The sequence below is a fragment of the Labeo rohita genome, unplaced genomic scaffold (assembly GCF_022985175.1).
Source record: "Labeo rohita strain BAU-BD-2019 unplaced genomic scaffold, IGBB_LRoh.1.0 scaffold_1003, whole genome shotgun sequence".
Lineage (NCBI taxonomy): Eukaryota > Metazoa > Chordata > Actinopteri > Cypriniformes > Cyprinidae > Labeo > Labeo rohita.
Window position 1 is genome coordinate 1 of NW_026127124.1, and position 23,770 is coordinate 23,770.

Consider the following 23,770-nt stretch of genomic DNA (forward strand, 5'->3'; position numbering starts at 1 on the left):
CAGTACAACTGGCATCCCTGTGGGGCCCCCTATTGGCCCCCAGGGCGTTGGGAAGGTTACGCTCATATCCGTCTGCTGACACGTCCGCCTGTCGGCACGCGGTGTGTTGCGTAACGCGACGTCTGGTTCGTGGCCTGTTCCATGGGTCTGTTCCCATATGTAACGCCGTAGTGAAACGACTGAAGGGGAACGTCTAGGTTACGTACGTAACCCTCGTTCCCTGAAGGAGGGAACAGAGACGTTACATCCCCTGCCACGACCTGACGTCGCGCTGACGCCGGGCTGCAGCTCGGCTCCTCAGCAAAAGCCTGAATGAGTGGTTGCACGCCGCCTTCTTATATACCCATATATACGGGGGAGTGGCTCGGCATGCAAATACCACTCGCCAATGTTCATGAATGTTCATTGGCCTTTTGAATAAGGCTTGGAGATGATTGGACTCTCAAGCGAGTTCCCATATGTAACGTCTCTGTTCCCTCCTTCAGGGAACGAGGGTTACGTACGTAACCTAGACGTTTTCTATCTATCGCTTTTGCTCTGGCAGAGGTAAAGAGAAAATAGCTTGTGCATTTCTGTAGTTGTTCTCCAGCTGACCAGGACAGCATGCTGGGCGCTGATGAGCTGTAAGTGACTGCAGCTGGGTGTCGTTCTGTCGCGACTCGTGAAAAAACAGCCGCCCACAATTCCACTTATACAGCCAGCAGACATTCTATGTGCTGAAATCATTTTTGTCCCGTTTACATCCAGAATAGCACTGCTGTTTTTACATGGTTTATGTAATTATCATGTGACTGTCAGAAAAAATAGTCAGAGATGAGAAGCTTGAGTCCGATAATACTGCTGTCATAACCTTGCAAAATGACTTTCGCTCACTGTAAAAAACAATTTGTTGAGTCAACTTAAAATTATTTACCCTGCTGCCTTAAAATTTTAAGTTCAGTCAACTATTAAAAAAAAAAAAGTTTAGTCAACTTAAAATGTTAAATTTTGCTAAGTGACAACTTAGATATTTGAGTTAAGTTGATTACGTTGAACTTACAATTTTAAGGCAGTCGGGTAACAAACACAGCTTTTAAGTTTAACAAACCAACATGAATATCTAAGTTGTCACTTAGTACAACTTAACATTTCTAGTTGACTAAACTTATTTGAGTTGACTTAACTTAAAATTTTCTGAGGCAGCAGGGTAACAAATTATTTTAAGTTGACTCAACAATTTTTTTTTTTTTTTTTTTTGGTTTGTTTCGTTTTTTGGTGCTTGTGTAATCTAATATAGGTTCATTTAGCCATATTAAAGATGCTGTATGTAATAATTCTGACTGTACTACAGCATAAAATACAATAATGTGTTAGCAGATATTTAGGAAACATGTTTCTCTGAAAAACATCGATAAAAACAGTTATTCTGCTTTGAATTATTCCTTGTCAGAATGTCTTTTGTTTTGGTTTGTGTGACTCCGCCCACTACCAGTTTACCTAATAATATTTTGACACCCCGGGTTGCCAGTTGGCAAAAAATGCAGCATTTTGCAACCATGGAGTCTAAGAAATGAACTGGGTCAGAGGTTGCAGATTTTACCTGACCTAAAAAGCCTCAGCATGCATTTAAAAAGAATGAATCAACTTACAGTGTAAGGCGCATCGCCTACAACTGTTAATTGAGCTCATTAATGTTGTGTATCATCAATCTGGCTACCCATGAGCTTCAAGTCTAAAGAGGAGGGGGCGAGAAATACAACTTTCTACAATATTTTGAATTTGGACTGCAAACACATTTCAACTGCAAGCTGTCAAAATTACATACTACACCTTAAAGAGACGGTTCACCTATAAATTAAAATTCTGTCATCATTTATTCACCCTTAAGTCGTTCCAAACCTGAGTTTCTTTCTTCTGTTGAATATAAAAGAAGATATTTTGAAGAATGTTGGTAACAGTAACAGCTCCTGCTAGATATTCACTTCCACAGTATTTTGATGACAAATTTTTTTTTTTTTTTTTTTTTTTTTTTACAGTTTATGTATTTGTGAAAATCATGCCAACTAATAACTTGAAATGTGCTTCCTGCCAACTTTACCTTTTCTTTGGCCATTGTTGAAGGAAACCAGTTCTGCTGAAAAAACAGACACTCAATAAATCCAAGTATTGGAGTTTATAACTTGGCACAGTATTACCTGCACCACAGGGAAACCTTTATGGGCTTTAAGAATGCCTTCACCCAAAGCTCTGTCAATGAAAAATGTTATTGGTCGACTGTGAAAGCAAACACCTCAAACTTACTTTTGAGATTTATGTTATTGCCCTGTAGTTGCTTGTTGGTTTTTGTTAGAGGCATTTTTCTTGGTGTGTGTGTAATACAGGAATTAGTCTGGAAACACACTGAATCATCTAACTGTTGGTTGTTGTATTTCTTCAGCAAATGGCAGTGAGCTTCACATCGGTAGTGTGCGTTATGAAGACACTGGCGCTTATACCTGCATCGCTAGAAATGACGTTGGCGTGGATGAAGACATTTCATCTCTGTTTGTGGAAGACTCGGCACGAAAGACACGTGAGTGATGGTTTTGTGAACTGTATGAGAATGGTGTTGGCTAGGATGGATAGAGTTTTATTTTTTTGCCCAAATTTTGTTTTAGTCTTTCTAAATTCCGTTTGTTTGTTTATTCCTGTTTTAATGGTTTGTTATAGTTTGTTTATTTGTTTGTTTTTTTCTTCTAACGTTCCATTTCATTTTTATCAAATTCTTTGTATTCCATTTAAATTTTTCTGGATGGCATTTTAATTTTTAAATCAATTTTTAAGTCAACTAAATTCATAAAAACAACTTAATCCAACATTTTGACATTCCATGTCATACAGTAAATGACTTTCCATGACATTCCGTGTTATACAGTAATTCCATTTTTATGACTGGATTCTGCAATTTCGCCCACATTTTCTGCACTATGGAACTCATAGGGCCCTATGTACCGGTAGACTCATGCACACTTTAATGTGGGCTACTGGTTCAGTCATTACTGACAAGGATTTACAAGTCAGCTCACATGTAATAAAGTCACCAATGCAGAAAGGACAGTTTGTCATTAATAAGGTTTTAATGGTCATAAAGCAATAAACAGCTGCATATGTGGTGTCTGTGCCCACATGCTAATTCCTGTTTCAGAAATTACAGACATTTTCTGGACTGTTAAATTTACAGTGTTCAATTACAGTAAATGAAGTTCTGTAGCTCTCAATGTGTCCAATGTGTAAATGGGAGATTATTTTCTATCCACTAGTGGCACTTTAAAATCATTCTGGTTTTAGTAGACACATGCACTAGCTTTAAAGGGATAGTTCACCTAAAATTAAAATTTGCTGTTAATTTGCTGGTGACCTTTTCTTCAGTAGAGCAGCAAAGATGATATTTAGTGGAAACCGTGGTCCTTGGTAATTTGTAAAATGCAATTCAGTGCCGGGGGTTTTTTTTTTTTTGTTTGTTTGGGGACATACCAAGTAACACAAAATGAAAACCCGTGGCTCCTGATGATATTTTAAGTCTCAGGCAAATGGGGAAATCTGATTCTTTTCTACGAACTGGTTCTTTCAGACAGTTGTTTCAACGAACTGGTTCAATTCACTAGTTTGTATAACTAGTATAACAATTATACTAGTATAATAGTATAACAATTATATTATTAACTCACTCGTAAAACATGGATGTTTTACATGTCTAAAGCATCAGCCTTCAGTCCAAGTTGAACTGTTAAAGGAACCGGACCGCTGGATCAGTTCATTCATCACAGGATCAGATATGCCATTATTTTGGCTCATTTCGCTGGAGTGACTGTCAGGCAGAAAAGTTTATTTTGTTTGAGTAACTTGAATATCTGTGCTGCTCAAACCACTCGAATGGTTTCAGTTGATTCAGCCTGATTTTGGTGAACCGATTCATCTAGTTCACTAAAAAGAATCAGTTCAAAAGAATGATTCGTTCACAAACCAGACATTACTTTGGACTGTTTGCTCGAGGCTCTGGACTACAGGTAATAATGTTGTAAATAATGTTCAGTTTCTTACACAGACCAATCATTTCACTTTTGATTTCAGCTAAAATGGCGTTGAATGGCCTGAGGGTAAATAGTTAATAAATAGAGGGTTAACAGCTAATTTTCATTCTGGGATCACTTTAAACATACCAAATAATTTGGAAAAAAACATGTTTCTAATTCATTTGACAGTGTTGTTTTCTTCCTCATTGCCTTCAAAATGTCATTAACATCATGACAAGAATGCAAATGCATTAAAAAAAATCACAGTTTGTCTTGCAAGGCTTCAGTGAAGTACTACAATACAACCCTAACCCAACAGGATCACTGACAGAGGTGTCAATCACAGATCAGTACCTTTGTCTCGTGACGTATTTCTTAATTCTAAAGTAATATTAGATGGTTAAACACTTACACACACATAAAGAAATGATGGTAGTGTTCCATGTCCAAAGCAGCTCCACAGTACCAGTTTTATAATAAATCAGCTATATTTTCTATAACCCAGTGTCCTTGTTGAATATAAAAGGCCTAATAAAAGACAGGTGACAAGTCCCATATGAAGAGGACAAAGGCTGGGTATTTTTGCATTTAAATCATCTTGAATAAGACCTTTGAATAAGTCTTTGATATGTTAAACCTCATGTTTGGGGGCTGAGAGACCTCAAGGCCATTTTAATATCTCTTACATTGAACTAGCAGGTTGATATTTCATGAGTTTATTAAAGTTTAGCATAAAATTTCACCTTGATAACATGCATCAACTGTCCCCCGTGAAACATTGCTTGTAGTAAGCTGGAGTTCTCTGAGAATCCGCATAAAAACAAGAATAAATTCAATGCAAAAGATTTCCTGACTGCTGTACACAGTGTTGATAATCACTTCTGGCAGTTGTTGCTTCTGATTTATTTTATTGTATTTTTCAACACTGTATTGTTGCTGATCAAAAACATCACTAGAATGGATACAGACACATTTCTGAATATTGCATGTCCACTGTGTGGGGAAAAAGGCTTCAGTAATATCTGCCTGCTGGGCCTCAGTCAGATCAGTGGGACAGAATAAAGGAATCTCAGAGAAAAAGCACAGGTTCATTTCAAAAAGAAGTTCATGCTGATGTAATCCCACTGATCAACACTTACTACTAGGGCTGCACAGTTTGGGGAACAAAATTAATTGCAACTTTCTGGTTAAATATTGCAACTTCTAAAGCAAACAAACAAGCAATTATTAAAGAAAACAGCAGTTTTTTGTTCTTGTTTGTAGGGCTGCACAATTTGGCTCAAACTTTATATATTAATATAATCAAAAATCATTATGATTATTAGAATTATTAAACAAAAATATTAAAATAAAGTAATTATACATTTAAAAAATATATATTTTCTGTCTCAATCTATGACAATGAAGCCACATCGGATCACAAATGGAAGTTATTTCAAACACTAGACTGACATTTTATAGAGAGTTTGGTGTGAAACTGTTATTAAATGTTCTCTTTTGTTGAAGCTGAAGTGATCAAGCTGCTCTGATGACATGATTTTTTATTTAATAAAAAATATCAGCCTTTGCGATTTCATAATCGCAGTAAGCCAAATCGTGATTTGAATTCCTCCAGCAGCCCGTCTCCACCTTCATGGCCATTATTTCTTATATTACTAATTCTTGAAGTTTTCCAGGGGATCGTATTAATGTAAGACACACTGAAGTCAGTCTCATTAGTGCGTTTCTCTGCTGTTTACTAACTATCCTCTGTGTTCCCTCATGCTGTCCATCTAGTGGCAAACATCCTCTGGAGGGAAGAAGGTAAATCTGTTTGATGCTCCTGTCTGATTGTCTGCTTAATTTAATGTTCATGTTACAAAAACAATAACAAACATTTTGAGAGACACTTTAATACTTGTGTGAACTAAATTACTTGCTGAAATAAATCCAAGTGTATCTGAAGCATTAATGTGCATTAATGTAACGGTAAAAAGCACTAGAACGCACACCCAGAGGAACCCAGTTATCAAAGAAATCGCACAGTTTGCTTTGATCATCATGTATCATGTCATAATGGTGGTTTATATTACAGTTTGTTTCTTATATCAAATCACTCAATGTTTCATGTGCATAAAATAGGTTAGAACAGAGCTAAATAGACAAGTTATATATGCATGTTTTTATAGAACTTTAATAGAGCAACACATTTTGAGGGGGAAAACGTTTTTTAAATCTCACAATTTTTTTTTTCTCACAATTGTGTTTACATCTTTTTTCACAGAATTTCAAGATATAAACTCACAAATGTGAGTCACAAAGTCATAAACAATCATAAAGTCAGAACTGTTACTTAATATAAATTCACAATTATATGGAAACCCATTTGCACCATAAAATAAAATAAAATAAAATAAAATAAAATAAAATAAAATAAAATAAAATAAAATAAAATTAAATTAAATTAAATTAAATTAAATAATAGGCAATTACTTTTTTTCTCACAATTGCAAATTTAAATTTCACAATGTAATTCTGAGAAATAAAGTCAGAATTGTGATATACAAACTTTTACTTAGATTTATTTTCTTAGATGTGATATGTAACTTGCTTATAAAGTTATAAAGTTCAATTCTAAGGGAATTAAATTTTAATTTTCTAAAATTGCAAATTTATATCTCACAGTTCGGACTTTATAACTCACAATTGCATGTACAAACACAATTCTCAGAAAAAAGTCAGAATTGTGAGATACCAACTTGTAATTTTAAGGAATAAAGTGAGTCTTTTTTCCCCATCAGAATTAGACTTTATGACTCAATAATATATGCAATTCAGAGAAAAAAAAAAAAGTCAAATTTTTTTCCTCAAAATTGTGAGATATAAACTCACAATTGCAAATTATGAAGTCCAGTTCTGAGGGGAAAAAAAAGACTGAAATTTTATATCTCACAATTCTGACTTTATAACTCACAATTCTAAGGGGAAAAGTCAGTCTTTTTAACAACTCAAAATTAGACATTATCACTCACAATCACAAGATTATATCTCACAATTCTGAGAAAATAATTCAGAATTGTGAGATATAAACTCCTAACTGCAAGAAAAAAGTCAGAATTGTGAGATTAAAAAGTCGCAATTACTTTTTTATTTTTAATTTAGCGGTGTAAACAGGCTTCTACACAAATCAGTGCCTGCGGATGATCATTAGAAACAGTCATCCACCATCTCGACACTGACCGCCAGCACTGATCATCCGCAGCGCTGCAGTACGCGCCGCTTACCTGCGACTGAGTCCTTTTACACCTTCTGCTTTCTGACAGCATGACAACTTAGTGCTGCCGGTCCCTGCCTGCGTCGGCGTCTGACGTGACCACGCTAATTAGCAGCTGTTGTTTGCTGCCAGGTGACAGACCTGCAAATGCACTTTTTGGAGTGGTTTCAAGAGATTTTAATAGTCTCCGCTGTCTGACCAGATGACAGCCGCATTGTCTGAAACCATTCTCACCCCGTGGCGCACCGTTTGCTGTTGTTTTGTCTGAAGGAAGAGTGAGCGTGTAATGGCGTGTGTGATGTTGTGTGTGCTTGTAGGGCTCAGTGTGGGGAACATGTTCTATGTGTTCTCCAGCGAAGGGATCACCATACTGCAGCCCGGCAACTGTGAGATTCGCAGACGCATCCTGCGGACAGAGAGGATTCTGGGTAGTTATGTAAGTCTAGGCTCATACCCAAAACAAAATAATAAAGAGCATTTATTATGCTCAATGCCAGTAAAGATTGTTTTAAGATGACATTTACATTCTTCCACCCACAAAATTCTTATTACTGCAAAAACAAACCATTATCATTAGTATAATATACACTACTGTTTAAAAAGTGAAATTAATAAAGATTTTTGGGAGCACTTTACTTAAAAGCTTTATGTATAATGCAAAGAATTTATAATATACATTGTAATGCATTATATATTTTCATAAATAAATGTAACCAAAGTTAAAATGCATTATAATATGTATATTATTTAATATTATTAATATGTGTATATTTGTAGCAATAGCCAACAATACATTGTATGGGTCAAAATGATGTTCCATGAAGATATTTTGTAAATTTCCTACTGTAAATATATCAAAACTTAATTTTAGATTAGTAAAATTGCTAAGAACTTCATTTGGACAACTTTAAAGGTGATTTTCTCAATATTTTGATTTTCAAGTAGTTGTGTATCGGCCAAATGTTGTCCTATACATAAATGGAAAGCTTATTTATTTAGCTTTCAGATGACTTATAAATCTCAATTTCAAAAAAACTACCCGTATGACTGGTTTTGTGGTCCAGGGTCACATATTTGAAGTTTTGTTTGTCATGTGTTTTAATGTATTATATTTTTCTAAAGGTGCAACAATGAATATCTAAGTATTATAATGTATAACTGTGGTCATAATTGTTAATGGGATTATATAATGCATTATAAGGTGCATTACAAGGCATAATTAATGTATTATACAGCTTTCAGTGCAGTGTTGTTGTTGTTTGTTAGTTTTAATAAATGCTTTTAAATAAATGCTTTTATTCTTCAAGGACACATTAAATTGATGTGTCATCAAAGGTGACAGCAAAGACATAATGTTACAAAAGATTTCAATTTCAAATGAATTCTGTTCTTTTGAACATTCTATTAATCAAATAATCCTGAAAAAAAATGTGTCACAGTTTCAACAAAAAAATACTTGGCAGCAATAATCAGGAATGTTTTTTTGTTGTTGTTGTTTGTTTGTTTGTTTTTGTTTTGTTTTTAAAGCAAACCAGCATATAAGAATTTTTTTTTTTTTTTTTTTTTTTTTCATTTTAATATGATCTAGAGTAATGATGCTGAAAATTCAGCTTTGATCACAGCAATAAATTACATACATACATAGAAAACTATTTGTAGTAATATTTCACAATATTACAGTTTTTACTGTATTTTTGCAAATATATGCACCCTTGGTGCAAAGAAGAGAAAAAAAAAAATTTAATGGTAGTGTATGTACAACCATGTGCTTTGTTTAAACAATATTATTGTCATAAAGTAGTTAAATAAGAAAAGAAATGGTTTAAAAACCATGAATGTATTAGGTACAGTACAAAATATCATTACTTGCATGGTTCTTTTCATTTAGAGGTAGATGTTTTGATACTCTTAAAAATAAAGGTTTCAAAAGTGGGGTTTTCCAGCGGTGCTATAGAAGAACCATTTTTTGGCCCCCAAAGCACCTCCCAGTGAACAGTTCCTAAAAGTTTTTTTTTTTTCCCTGCAGGAAGAACTCTGTCCCAGAAGCACGGGTGTCTCTTCACACGAGTGTGTATGGGCGTCAGCGGTCAGCGTGAGGGACAAGTACGTGTACGTGTCTCAGCCACTTCAGAACAGACTGCTGCTGATCGACACACAGGCTCAGAGAGTCGTGCAGGTGAGGACATGTTCATCTTCAGCTGTCGTACAGTAAAATCAATGTGGATCATTTAAATGTGGATGAATTTGAAGAAATGTCTGACTTGAACACTTGTTTGTAGACTTTAATGTCATGCACACTTTGAGACATGGTTGAGATCTGAGAACCTCTAGAGTAGATGCATGTGAGATGCTTTTTCACACACTGTAAAATTTACAGTAAAAAAGGCAGCTGTGGTTGCCAGACCTTTACTATAATAATACAGTAGTAACATATAGGTTTTACAGATTAAACTTAAATTTACAGATTTCATTTACAGATATAATGTAAACAAACGCTTAATATGTGGTTTATGGCTTTAAAAATACGACTTAGATTTTTTTTTAATTCTTAATTTTTTTTTTTTTTTTTGACTGACCACACATAAAACATAATTTTCTCAAAATTACAAATACGTATATACATGTTGGTCACATATTATTGTAGCACAGTTTGTGCTTAAATGAGAAGTCCACTTCCAGAACACAAATTTACAGTTTTACAATTTACACCCCCCTTGTCATCCAAAATGTTCATGTCTTTCTTTCTTCAGTCATAAAGAAATGATGTTTATAGAGGAAAACATTTCTGCATTTTTCTCCATACAACGGACTGATATGGCGCCCGAGTTTGAACTTCCAAAATGCAGTTTAAATGCAGCTTCAAACGATCCCAAATGTGGTTGTAAATGATCTGAGCCGAGGAAGAAGGGTCTTATCTAGTGAAACGATCAGTTAATTTCATAAAAATAATACAATTTATATACTTTTTAATGTCAAACGCTTGTTTTGTCTTGCTCTGTCTGAACTTTTTTCCAGTTCATGACAGTTAGTGTATGTCGAAAAACTCCCATCTCATGTTCTCCCTCAACTTCAAAATCATTCTATATTGCTGTTTTACCTTTTTTGTTAAGGGTGTTTGATCTTCTTTGCATGTTCACTTTGCAAAGACTGTGTCGGTACTTCTGCAGTGATGTAGGATGATTTTGAAATGATTTTTGAAGTTGAGGGAGAAAATACGAATGAAGTTTTTCGAAATACCCTAACTGTCTTGAGTCAGAATACACAGAGTTCATGGAGAGAAAGCAAGATGAGCGTTTGAGATTAAAAAGTATTTAAATTGTATTTTTTTTTAATGAAAATTGTTTCGCTAGATCATTTAATCTGCATTTGGGGTCGTTTGAAACCACATTTAAACTGTATTTTGAAAGTTCAAAATCGTGGCACCATATCAGTCCATTATATGGAGAAAAACGCAGAAAAGTTTTCCCTCAAAAAACAATTTCTTTACGACTGAAGAAAGAAAGACATTATTTACCCTAAATAATGTACTCTCAAGGGGGTACATTATTTGTTCTGGAAGTGGACTTCTCCTTTAATACAGTGTAATCAATGAAAAAATACAATAAAAACAAAAAGACAATAAAAAAAAATAGTGTACGTCAAACCTTCTCCAGGATCCACAAAGCCAAATCTATTTTGTACCTTTATAATACAAATAAAGAATCAAAACTCATCGCAAGCAGGTTTTCTACAAGCTGAAGTAAATACTAGTAAATAGAGGGAGCAAATACAAAATACACAAAAACGCTATCATGGTAAAACACATGACACTAAAATAATGCAGATATTAGATGTAATATTAAACCCTAATGTACATAACAGAAAAGAAAAAAGCTGAAAAACCAAGTGAAGTTTCACAGGGAATTTTGCCCGTTTGTCAGTTTAATTTTTTTCACTAAAAATGATCAAATGACTTGTTCTTTTCCAATTAAAGAAAAATTTTTTTTTTTACTGTAGGACAAACATCTGACAAGCAGGAGACTTCTGTGAAAGTCTTGTTTTTCCTCTCTTTTTAACCTCACTGCTGTCCAAGAGAAAAAAAAAAAAACAAATTATTGAGATTTTTCTTCATGTTATTTGCCAACCATGTTTTCTCCCTATAATTTACTGCTGTCAGAGACAGAAAAAACACAACTACAAAAATGTGGAAGCTTTGCACACATTTAAAATCAGATGTTTCTGATGTTGAGCTTGTGTGTTTGTGAGTGTATGTTTTATATATGTGGAAGAACAATCAATACACACAACAACAGAGAACAATGGAAAGCATTAGATGAATGTACACAGTGAGACGTGTGTGAAGATGAAAGAGGTCTGAGAAAGCAGAGCTGCTGCTGACAAACACCAGCAAGTCATGGGTCGTGTGGACGTGTCAGGAGGTCACTCTAATAAATGCTCCTAGTGTGATCACAGGAGCTCAGCCAAGAATAAACTCCAACAAACTACAAAGGATACAAGTGACAGTCATTCAGCATTTCAAACTTTTTAAACTGATGATGGAAGAGCCTCATTAACACTCCCAGTTCAGTCCTGTGCAAAGCATGATGGGAACTAAAAATCCACCCATGCAATTTCAGTTAAAAAAAACAAAAATGATTCATGTACACCGTAAAAAAGAAGCAAACCAAAACTGCTACCTTTCAGAGTTATTTCTACCCAATTTACCCCATAAAATTACTTTTGTTGGTATTAATCAATGTTGGTTAGTTCAGTGGTTAAATAATGTAAACTTCACCTACATATTTAATTTGCGATAAAATATTTAGCAGTTGTGTTGCTTTAGTAAATTGAAGAGGCAGCAAAAAAATAATAATAATAATAATACAGTGTACCAGGGTTATTTAATATTTTTGAAATCTAAATCTGATATCTAAAATTAAAAACTAATAAAAAAATTAAATAACATTATTTTAATTCATATTAATTCATAATTTTAATTCACTTTGTCTTGATGTACAAAAATAACTAAAACTGTAACTAAAATAAAAACTCATGACTATATAGGCATATATAGACATACTGTATATAAAAAAAAATAAGTTACTAAATAACTAAGTTACTAAAAGCTTAACTAAAATTAAGATGAAAATGGAAAATACAAAAATAAAAACATCTACTATAACATCATTAAAATAATACTTAAAATAACCATGTAATTTTTTATGTATAAATATTACAAGGTTTGTCTACTTTGTAGTCAATACTTGAAAACTAGAAATACAACAAACAATACTATGTAATGCTTAAATATGAGTGAGAGCTTTTTCATTCATGATTAAAACAGTATTGTAAGTTTAGCAGTATCAGTGTGACTGATGGACTGATATTTAGAGCATTTCAGACTGTGAATGTGCTGTTTCACAGTTCAATAAGCAAGAAGCGAATACTGAGTAACTTATATTTACACACAATTTTTGACAATGAAATTAGTTTAAAAATCATTTGATGAAGGAAACATCACTTGTGTGTGCTCTAACTAAACGAGTGGTTCTGCTTTGGCTTCATTTGGAGCTTACATTAATTCTGAAAGTGTTTGTAATGAAAGGGCAGCCTTTATTATGACATTGACAAAATAAATCCCAACGGTTGCTTCATTCAGAACAGTTGCTCTTTGAATGAATTTGCCTTCTTGTGTTGGAATGACAGGCTGTGGAGACGGACGCTATGCCCGTCAAACTCTTCTATGACAAATCTCACGATCAGCTGTGGCTGTTGAGCTGGAAAGACCTGCTGAAGTCCCGCTCTACACTACAGGTAAACGCTGAATCCTGCACACTCATGTCTATATGAAAATACAGTTTCTAGTTTTTTATAGATTCAAGCAAATTAGAGCGCTCACACATTCTTCATTCTTCTCACCGTGATGTTTTTAAGCCTGAGAGTTCATTCACTGGGTTTTTGGGGGGCCATTTATGTGCTAACAATCTGTATTTGTGAACGTTTAGTGTTAATGTGTCATAGTCTTTGCCTGACAAATGCATTTCTGCACCGACTGCAGCTTAATAAAACATTCAGTTCGAAAAATTCCATTTTGAACCAGAAGAGATACACAAAAAATGTCTAAAACTATTTAGTTTTAGAGCAAAATTTAGCAAATGTGCAAAATACTATTTATGTATGTATGTATGTATTTATTTATTATTTTCTTAAGATTTTTTTTTTTTTTTTTTTGCAATTTCTAAGAGATATTAACCATAAAAAAGTAACATTTTATGCTCGGGTCATTTTAACCAGGAATGCATAGAGTACCTTTTGGTGCCAGAAATATATTAAAATATAAAATGTATTATGTAAACATATATATGGAAAATATATTTAGCCTCTTCCTCATATCTCACAAACTTTTGGGATTAAATTTTGTTTTTGTTCATGTTTTTGATGACTTTTGATGAACGACTGCAGCATTAAAAAAAAAAAAAAAAAAAACAGATGACGTTTTTAAAATTTATGCAAGTAAAATACATTTATTGTTTTGATGTTTTTTTTAGAAATAAATATGTAGGTTTCATAAAATTGGACTCTTTTGAGCAATTATGAGTTCTAAATTCAAAGGCATTAGGTAATTGGGGTTAATACTGGTAAATCTCGGATTATATGTTCTTAAAAATTTCATTCAATAATATATTTAACATTTCTCATTAATAATATATATTGCATCTTTTTTATTGCTTTTTTAATTAATAAAAAGGGAGTAAATGCAGTAAACAAAATTATTAAAATGAACAAAAGTTGCTGACTGGATACAGTATGGTATTAGTTGGAAAATCTTTATTACTTTTTAATTCTTATGTAATGTCTTAGAAAATAACGATTCTAATGACTTGAAATGTGAAAAGATTATGCACATTTTGAATGCATTATGAATTTCACACTGTAAAAAAAAGATTTTCCAAAGTTCTAAACAAAAATTATTGGAGTACATTTTGTAAGAAAAATACAATTTTAGTTTTTCTACTCCAAACTTTCACATTTAATTGAGTGTTACTTGCTGTTTCTTTGTAGTCATTTGTAAAATTGTAAAAATGCAATTTCTGAATGAAAATAGTTTGTACACGATGCGGTTCACTGTCAGGTAGAGCTCCTGACTCGAGCTACAGGCGAATAAGACGCTTTCTGCTGCATGAAGGAAATTTGCCCCGTTCCCGCTTTATTCTTTGCCAGGTTTGATCTCGGCTGTCCTCGTGTCAGCGCACACGTCTAAGAAACACACAGCCTCCAAGACAGCAAATGAAAGGCTTTTTATTTAACAAACAATGTGTAATTCCTGCCCCCATACACATGAATAATTCATGTTTTATTAAATAGCAGGAAAGTCCTCAGGTGTGTTTGCTTGTTCAGCATGCCCACAGAGCGCCAGCCGCACAGAATAATGAAGGCGTTCGCTATGAATCACTCAGAAATGCTAAAGAGCACTTTTAGAGGGAAGCTGCATAATCGGCTGCAGGGGATATGGATTCACACCACAAATAAATGCCTTGATAATATTCGACTCATTCCGAATGCGAGTAATTGACCCGGGCACGGGCAATTTGTCGGGCCCGGAGGCAGCGCTCAGCTCGAGAGGTGAAATATCAAACCCATTTTTTAAATGGCTCAATATTCTTAGTCAAACATCTGAACCTGTTTGTCAGTTCATTAGATTAAACAAATGAGGGGAGATAGAGCCGCATGTGTGCGCTTGGCTCTCGTCCTGCACTCATCACACACACACTCACAAATCAAGAACTCATCGTTTGCATTCATAATCGTCTGCACTGGCCACTTGTTTTGAAGCCAACAGGGGCATTTTTATCAACTTTATAAGCACTTTTAATATAATCCTTTTGAATTCCAAACTAAACTTCCAATATCATGTTGTTGGTAGTAGCCTGTTGGGTCTGTTGGATAATAAGTCAATGCACTGTTCTAAATCCTTTATTAACAGAAGATAAGGTGAGCGTCTATTAACAATCCTATATTTGCTGTTTCATAATTGCTTTATTATATAAATACTGCTGTATAAAGGCATTAAATATCATATAACACAAATACAAATGCTATTGAAAAAACCTTTGTGAAAATAAACATGCTTCATTTTAGTGAATGTGCACTTTTACTGTACTGCAAATTAGGGCTATCACGATTCAGATTAAATTGGAGTAAAAAAAAAAATCATAATTTGCAATTTGCTCAGGTTGATTAACTGCCAAAATACTGGAAGTGGTGCATTCCATTTACTGTGACTCCATCTAGGTTTGTTCAATAAAACTATATGATTACTTGCTTTTGATATTTTATTTTAACCAGTTATTATTGCCTCATTGCCTCATTACTATTATTTATGTATTTTAAGTAATTTTAAAGTCTATTTTTCACTTACGTCTATTTTTATTACCACAGGAAAATTCTGATTACTCGATTACTCATCAGAATAATTGACTAATTACTCAATTACCAAAGTAATCGTTAGTGACAGACTTACTTCAGATCTTAAAAGTATATTTTAAGAAACTACTTGCTGATATTATAATATTAATAAACTGTGCACTTAAAGACAGTTCACTTTCATGTCTGTTTCTTAACACTCTTAAGTACACTTAAAATGTGCACTTTGTAAAAATGTGACCAGAGGAGAAGCTAGGTTTCACTTTCAGTATGATGCATGATAATTAACTGTAAAAGGAGTAGAAAAAAACATTGATATAGACATGATTAAACACTTAACATGAAGTCTGTAAGGCAGTATCACACTAGTTCTGAAAGCTATACTTGCTATACAGTAAATTCATGAATGTCTTGCTGTTGTATAATAAAATATCAAATCAGTACGTTGGTGAGTAAATTAAACAGTGTTGCTCGCCAGTTACAATGCCTGAAAAAGCGATATGGCTTTATGTGATTATTAAATCTTAAAGGGATACTTCACCGAAAGATGAAAATTGTCATTAATTGCTCACTCTCATGTCGTTCCAAACCCGTAAGACCTTTGTTCATCTTCAGAACACAAATTAAGATATTTTTGATGAAATACGAGAGCTTTCTGACCCTGGAAAGACAGAAATGCAACTGACACGTTTAAGGCCCAGAGAGGTACTAAGGACTTTGTTAAAATTGCCCATGTGACATCAGTGATTCAACCTTAATGTTATGAAGCTTTGAGAATGCCTTTTGTGCACAAAGAAAATAAAAATAACAACTTTATTCAACAATTTCCTCTCTTCCGTGTCAGTCTTTGACACCCGTTCAACAACACATAATAGAACGTCCATCTCTATTAGTCCATTGTCTGTATATCCTGTTTCAAATAAGTAAGGTTGGCCAAAAAATTGCAAGTCATCCTAACACTATCAAAATCTTCAGACATGTTTATGAAGACTGTTTTATGTACAGTGTGCGTCTTCTCCTGCTTGTAAACAAGACGTAGCACATAAACTATTTTAACACTGTCTTTATTACCTTTCTTGGCCTTGAATGTGTCAGTTGCGTTGCAGGGTCAGAAAGCTCTCAGACTTCATCACAAATATCTTAATTTGTCTTCCGAAGATCTTGAGATCTAAAGGGTTTGGAACGACATGAGGGTGATTAATTAATGAGTTTTCATTTTTATAGTTTTGAACTATCCCTTTAAAAACTGCATTGTAATTATATAAATATGAAATCTGATGCGCTGTGTGTTTCATAGTGAAGCGCTATAATCTTTTCACATGAGCTGCTCAGTGTTTTTACTGACTTACAACGTGCATTAGAAAATGCAACATGCACCAGACATCTTCCTGTGTTTGTAATGAGAATTGTTTATATATCTGTAGTCAGCAAAAGAGAAGCATCTCAAAAGAGAAATTTCCCTGAGCTTTTCTGCCAAAATAAAAGATCTATGGATTAACATTTGAAAGCAAAGAAAAAACCAAATATTATAATTGTACTGTTGCGATATATACAATTTGCAATGGCATGTTTTCCCAATCGTTCTGCTTGTTTTTAATGAAAAATTGCACAAACAGCTAAAAGCTACATTTTTCTCACGTCACTGGCTGTTTGCCCTGGTTGTAATATTCTTTTCTCTTTTCCATTTCTTGAGGTGATCACTTCTGCCAGCGCGGTGGAGCAGCGTCAGATCATCCGTACTCCGTTTGAAAGAGTGGAGGACTTCTACATCCCTCCCACCAACCTCATTATCACCCACGTTAGGTACGAAACGATCGTCACTGCTCAGCGTGCATGACCTCTGTCAGATTTTCCACATAATTCTTGCAAAAATGGGAAGCGAGCAAATGACGGTTGTAATTAAAAAGCGCAGCACTTAATAAATCTGCAGAAAGATCATTAACCTGTCTTTGACCATTGTCATCTCAGGTTTGGCTTTGTCTACTTAAAATCGGAGCCCGCGGTGCATAAAATCGACCTTGAGACCCTCCGTCTCGTCAAGACCATCAGTCTAAAGAACTACAGCTGTATCCCAGCCAGCATGGCCTACACTCATTTAAGCGGCTACTATTTTATCGAGTGCCAAGCCGAGGATCGCTCGGCTCCGAGTTCACAGCTGCTCATCGACAGCGTAAGCGACGCCATCATTGGACCCAATCCCAACATCAGCGGCCAGCCGTTTATCTCTCCAGACGGTCGCTTCGTCGTCTCCGTGGACAAAGGGAGTGGAAAGCTCCAAGTCCAGACCGTCTCCTTTAGCGGCGAGCTGCGGATGAGCCACCAAGCGGACGTCTCGATTCCCCTCGCAGACTTGGAGTTTCAGCCATCCTTCACGGAGGCCAACCAGTATGTGGTCGTGGCCTCTTCGGCCCAGGGCTCCAAGCTGGTTTTCTCAAACCTGGCATCGGGAAGAACGAAAGCCCTCGAGAACATCAAGGATCCCATTCCGGCCAGCAGCTGGCCTTGGGGAGACGCCAACAGGGTGGTGGTCTCCAGCGGGGTGTTTGGACGCTACTTGGTCACCTCAGCGACCGAGTCCCTGTTCGTTTTGGACGGCAAACAGAGCGGCCCTCACTGTGAGGTGTCAGACATCAAGAGAGGTAACACAGTGGTCTGGGTGGGCGAGGTATGAGCGGCGTACCGCGGGCCGGTTCTGCAGAGGATTGCGTCGGCCGACTGGGCCAAAGCTTGGGAAAACCTTTAAGGGATGCGAATGGACTCGATCCTAGTAGTGAGTTAAATGAATACACATGCGGGTTTCTGTATAGGTACACACACATACACACACATTCAGCGACAAGAAACCTTAAACAACAAGGGAAAGAACAAAGACACCCTTCAGTGCAACAGTGAACTAATTTGATGATTTTTTGCACTTCCTTGTTAGCAGAAATAGCGTTAAGCAGCAGACAGGTTAGGTGATGACTGAACTATGCACAATGCATTTTAAAGTTTGAGTGTTTTTCTTGTTTTTTTGTTTGTTTGTTTTCAGTGTGTTCACTTGTTATATATAGTCACTGCAGGAAATGTGTCCATCAGTGTCATGTCTCATTTTTGTCAATGTAGAAAACTGTGTTGTTTGCCTCATCCAGTGTTTCTGACCACACAATTCAACAGCTTTTGTTTTACGGTTATTAGTACACTTCATTTTAATAAACACATGTTACAGTAACATTTTGCGTTTTCCTTTTTGTAATGAGGTGAGTACTTTCTGTCGTCCTCAAAGCTCTCTCTGTGTGTTTGCATTTTTGTGGAGCTGCCCAAACATTTGCTAAAGCTGACCTCCTTTTAGGGACATCTTATAGAACAAATGCTATATTTCATCTTTGTTTTTTAATTAAATCATTTCTTTTAGACATACGGTGTGTGTGTGTTGCTCAAATGTCCCCACAAGGGTAGTAAACCATTATGTGGAGCAGGAGAACAGTTTGATAAACATGCTACATAATGTCTTAAAGAAAATGTCAAAATCAGAGGTTTGTGTAAAGGCTTAAGGGATAGAAAATATTATTAGCTCAGTTTAAAAACAATAAAAGTCAATGGAAACACTTGCCGTGAAAGAAAAAAATCTTGTGTGGATCTTCTTTTGCATCGATTCTGTCTGAACACAAACTTTAGGTTCAGTATTCCTACATTCACATAATACATTCAAACACACAGCTGATGAACAAAACAGCAAATAACAAAGAAAATTAAATTCTTGTTAAATAGAAAGAGACAGGCGATGAGTTCCACTGTGCTAAATAAAAACTCATCCGGTGCATCAGATCTTTGAAAGGCAATTTGACACATATGAGCCAAATTAGAGCACTGTTGCACTGAACACACCATCATCACTACTGAGACGACTGCAAGCACAGCTTTAAAGTGCCCTGTTTGAGACAAAATGGCTAAATTGGCATTTCAATGTGCTTTCAAGCTCAGTCAGATATGCATGACTACAATATTACTTCAGGAAGCCAGATGGTTAGAGCTCAATGAACATTAAACTGGACACAGATACTATCAATTTAAGGCCCAAACAAATCTAATTAAACTCAGTGGGCTAACAATCGCTGAATAAATGTGCTCTGCATACAGTATATTAACCATAGAGCAATTTGAGTTTATTTCCTTAATGTCTGAGGCGAAGATTTGCTTTTAATTTACTCATCTTCAGGCCATACAAGATGTAGGTGACTTTTGTTCCTTAGTAAAGCAGTAAAGAAGATTTTTAGCTCAAACCGTGCTCCTTGGTGATTCATAAAATGAATACCCATGACTCCTGATGATATATTGAGGTCTTATGAAGAGAAATGATTGGCCCGTGCAAGAAACTGAACATTATTTTCCTGTAATCCATAACCTCAGGCAAATGGGGAAATCTGATTCTTTTCCACAAACTGATTCACTCAGTTTGTTTCAGCGAACCAGTTCAAATAACCGATTCTGCAGTTCATTTACGCAATCACGCAATGATGTAACATAAATGCAATTATATTAATAAAGCACCCAATGATGATATGAAGTGTGGATTTTTTCTTGTCTAAAGCATATGAAGTGAAAAACTTTCATTCGGCTCCATCATTCAGTTGTTCGGTTCACACATATCACGCATATCAGCGGCTCATCTCAGTGACTCAGTTCATTCATCATAGGCTTATTTGCAGTTGGATTGACTGTCAGGAGTCTGAAAGTGAGTTTTGATTGAGTAACTTGTAGATCTGTGCTACTTGAGCTGTGAACTGTTTCAGACGATTCAGTTCGATTTGGTGTAAACTGGTTCATCTAAAAAGAACCGGTTCAGAAGAATGATTCATTCGTGAACCGAACATCACTCTGGACAGTTTACCTGAGGCTCTGGATTACAGGTAATAATGTTGTAAATAATGTTCAGTTTCTTGCACAAACCAATCATTTCACTTCATAAGACCTCAAAATATTAACAGGAGCTACGGGTATTCATTTTGTGTTGCCTGATATGCTTTTTTTTGACTCTCAAAGTGATGGTAGCCGCTGACTTGCACTTATGAATCATCAAGAACCACGATTTTAGCAAAAAATATTTACTGTTCTGCTGCAGAAAAAAGTCAGCTACATCTTGGATGGTGTGAGGATGAATAAATCAACAGCAAATTTTCATTTTCAAGGACTGAATCAGAAATCTGCAATTTAGTCACAGCCATTGTAATGCTCTTGTAACGGTATATTTAGAGCAGTGTGGAGGAAATCATAGAGGAAATGAATTAAACAGATTAGAAGTTGCGGGAGAAATGATCAGCATTAAAAGGTTGGTTTTAAAATCATGTCATTTAAAATCATGTTTAAAACTAAACTAGCTGCACACATTTTGTACAATAATACAGTATTGTCTTGCACATATAATGCTGTTCTTTTAAAATGTCTGCATTACGAACGTGTGTGTGTGTGTGTTCACAGTTCTTTTTAGCACTGAAATGCCAGCCTGACTTTTGCCAACGAGGCAGAAACGAAGCATCTTGTGCCTCATTGAGTCACATTTAAGTCCACATCCATTTGTCTTCATTATATTCTATTGTCCCCAGACTGTTTCAGCCTGTTCTTGTTCTCGTCATGTACATTTGTTTTTTCCAGTGTGTTACTGACTTGTCCAACACCTCAGTCTGTGTTTATGTTTGTCATTAAAACCTTTATTAAGTGTACCAGAACTGCTGGCAGACTTGAGGCACATGAAGTGCTGTAGCCGTTCGCAGTTGCTAATCAACAGGCCAAGAACCAAAGGCTTTGATTTGTTTTATTTTTGCTTTTAAATGAATAATAGTATAGGCCTATGGCTTTTCTTTTTCAAGTTGAGCTGTCATGTTGTGGTGTATTTGTTCTGACATACACCCTTATGTCGGCTTTTATTGCCTAACTCTGTGTATGTGTAAGATTTGTTTCTCCCAAAGTACATTGTGTATGGTGAATAAAACCTGGTCCTTGAGTGTGTAAGTTAGCACCACTTATTCTTTGGTTTAACAGCACACACAGTCATTAAATTCACATCACACCAAACACTCTTTCAAACATCTACATTTCAATCACGACAAAATGCCAAGGGCCTAAACTCAACAACGGGAAATTATTTATTTACATGTATGTATTTGTTTATTTAAAAATAACCTTTAACAGTCTTTAGCTGTCTTTGTGCTGGTTAATCTATATCTCTATGCAACACATTTTTCAGCATTAAGGCAATAACTGTTGAAATATTAATGTCTTGCATCCGAGTAATTGCAGTAATTGCTACTTTCTTTTGATGATTGATTGATTGATTGATTTTTGTCTTTTCTTGTAGTGTAACTGACCACACCAGCAAAGATCTCGTCTAGTTCTCAGCTTGTCTTGTGGTCAAACGGCACCATGTTCTGTTCATTTGTGGGTCTGTGTGTGCATTATGTTTATTTGATTTAATACATCGTAAAATTGTGAAATGTTACACTTTTCTGAAAGATAGTGGCTTAATTCACAGATGTGCTTCATGGGATGTAGAACAAAGTTGAAGTTTCATGGTCATAATTTTAGTAGACTAAGTATCTGTTAACCTGTAACAAACATTCAAAAAAAAAATCTCAAACAGATTCCTGAGATCCGGATACACCCAAGTGATTTATTAGCATTGGTTGTATAGATACCTTTATTGTAAAATGTAACATAGTGTTGCCTGGGATATATATATTTCTTCCAGTTTTACAATAAAAGATGAGACCAGAATGATTCGTAGTATGTGGCTTTAATTAAATGAAATGCTTAGGAAAAAAATGTCACACTGTAAATTACTTGAGTGATACTGTACCACTGAGTGGTACTGTACCAATTACTCACCTCTTGAGTGAACTTACAGTTAAATAATCTGAACTAAAGGAATAATTCACCCAAAATTGTGTTGGTAATTTACTCATCCTCAGGCCATCCAAGATGTAGGTGACTTTTTCCTTCAGTAAAAAACTAAAAAAGATTTTTAGCTGAAACTGTGCTTCTTGGTGATTCATAAACTGCAAGTAAGCAGCTACAGTGACTTTGAGAGTCAAAAATAAAAAAATACAGGCAGTCTTAAGGCTTAAGCTTAAGGTCTTATCAAGCAAAACGATTGTCTATGCAAGAAACTGTGCAACATTATTACCTATAAACTAGAGCCTCAGGCAAATGGTTTAGAGCGATGTCTGGTTCGCAAACAAATCATTCTTTTGAACTGATTCTTTTTGGTGGACTAGATGAACCAGTTCACCAAATCAGCTGAATCATCTGAAACAATCTGAGTGGTTCGAGCAGCACAGATCTAAAAGTTACCCAATCAAAACTCACTTTTAGACGCCTGACAGTCACTCCGACTGGAAATGAGCCAAAATAGCAGTGTATCTGATTCTATGATGAATGAACTGATTCAGTGATCCAGTTCCTCCAACACTGAACTGAACTGAGGAAACAGTTCGACATGGACAGAAGACCTATGAGCCGCTGATATGCGCATGTGTGAACTGAACACTTAAGTGAACGACTGAAATTAAAGTTTTTATGGTTTCATATGGTTTTATGGTTGGTCATGAGTTGATTAAGACAAGTTTATTCACTTTAGATTCTTTAGACATGCAAAACATATGCTTTCCACATTGCTGTTGGGTGCTTTGATATAACTGCATATACGTTACATCATTACAAATTGGTGAATCAATTATTTGAAGTAGTTCATTAAAAAAACTGTCCAAAATCCAGTTTGTGGAAAAGAATCAAATTCCCCTATTTGCCTGAGGCTCTGGATTACAGGTAGTAATGTTCTAAATAATGTTCAATTTTTAGCACAGATTGATGGTTTCACCTCGTAAAACCTCAATATATCATCAGGAGCCACAAGTATTCATTTTGTGTTGCCTGAAATGCTTTTTTGACTCTCAAAGTGACGGTAGCTGCTGACTTGCATTTTATGAATCACCAAGTACTATGGTTTCAGCTAAAAACCTTCTGTACTATTCGTCTGAACTCATCTACATCCTGAATGGCCTAAGGGTGAGAAAAATTAACAGCTAATTTCCATTTTCTGGGTGAACTA

General features: G+C 35.3%; 1 protein-coding gene across 1 annotated transcript; it reads left to right on the top strand.

Annotated features, from left to right (window-relative positions):
- Nucleotides 1-2,416: 2,416 nt before the first annotated feature.
- On the top strand, nt 2,417-22,429 carry LOC127157190 (follistatin-related protein 4-like; the record flags this gene model as incomplete). Its single annotated transcript, XM_051100428.1, has 7 exons — nt 2,417-2,551; nt 5,808-5,834; nt 7,602-7,720; nt 9,311-9,460; nt 12,970-13,077; nt 17,381-17,490; nt 17,656-22,429. Coding segments are annotated over 7 exons (1,352 nt in total), but the record flags the coding sequence as incomplete, so codon positions are not given.
- Between the last annotated feature and the right edge of the window lie 1,341 nt (nt 22,430-23,770).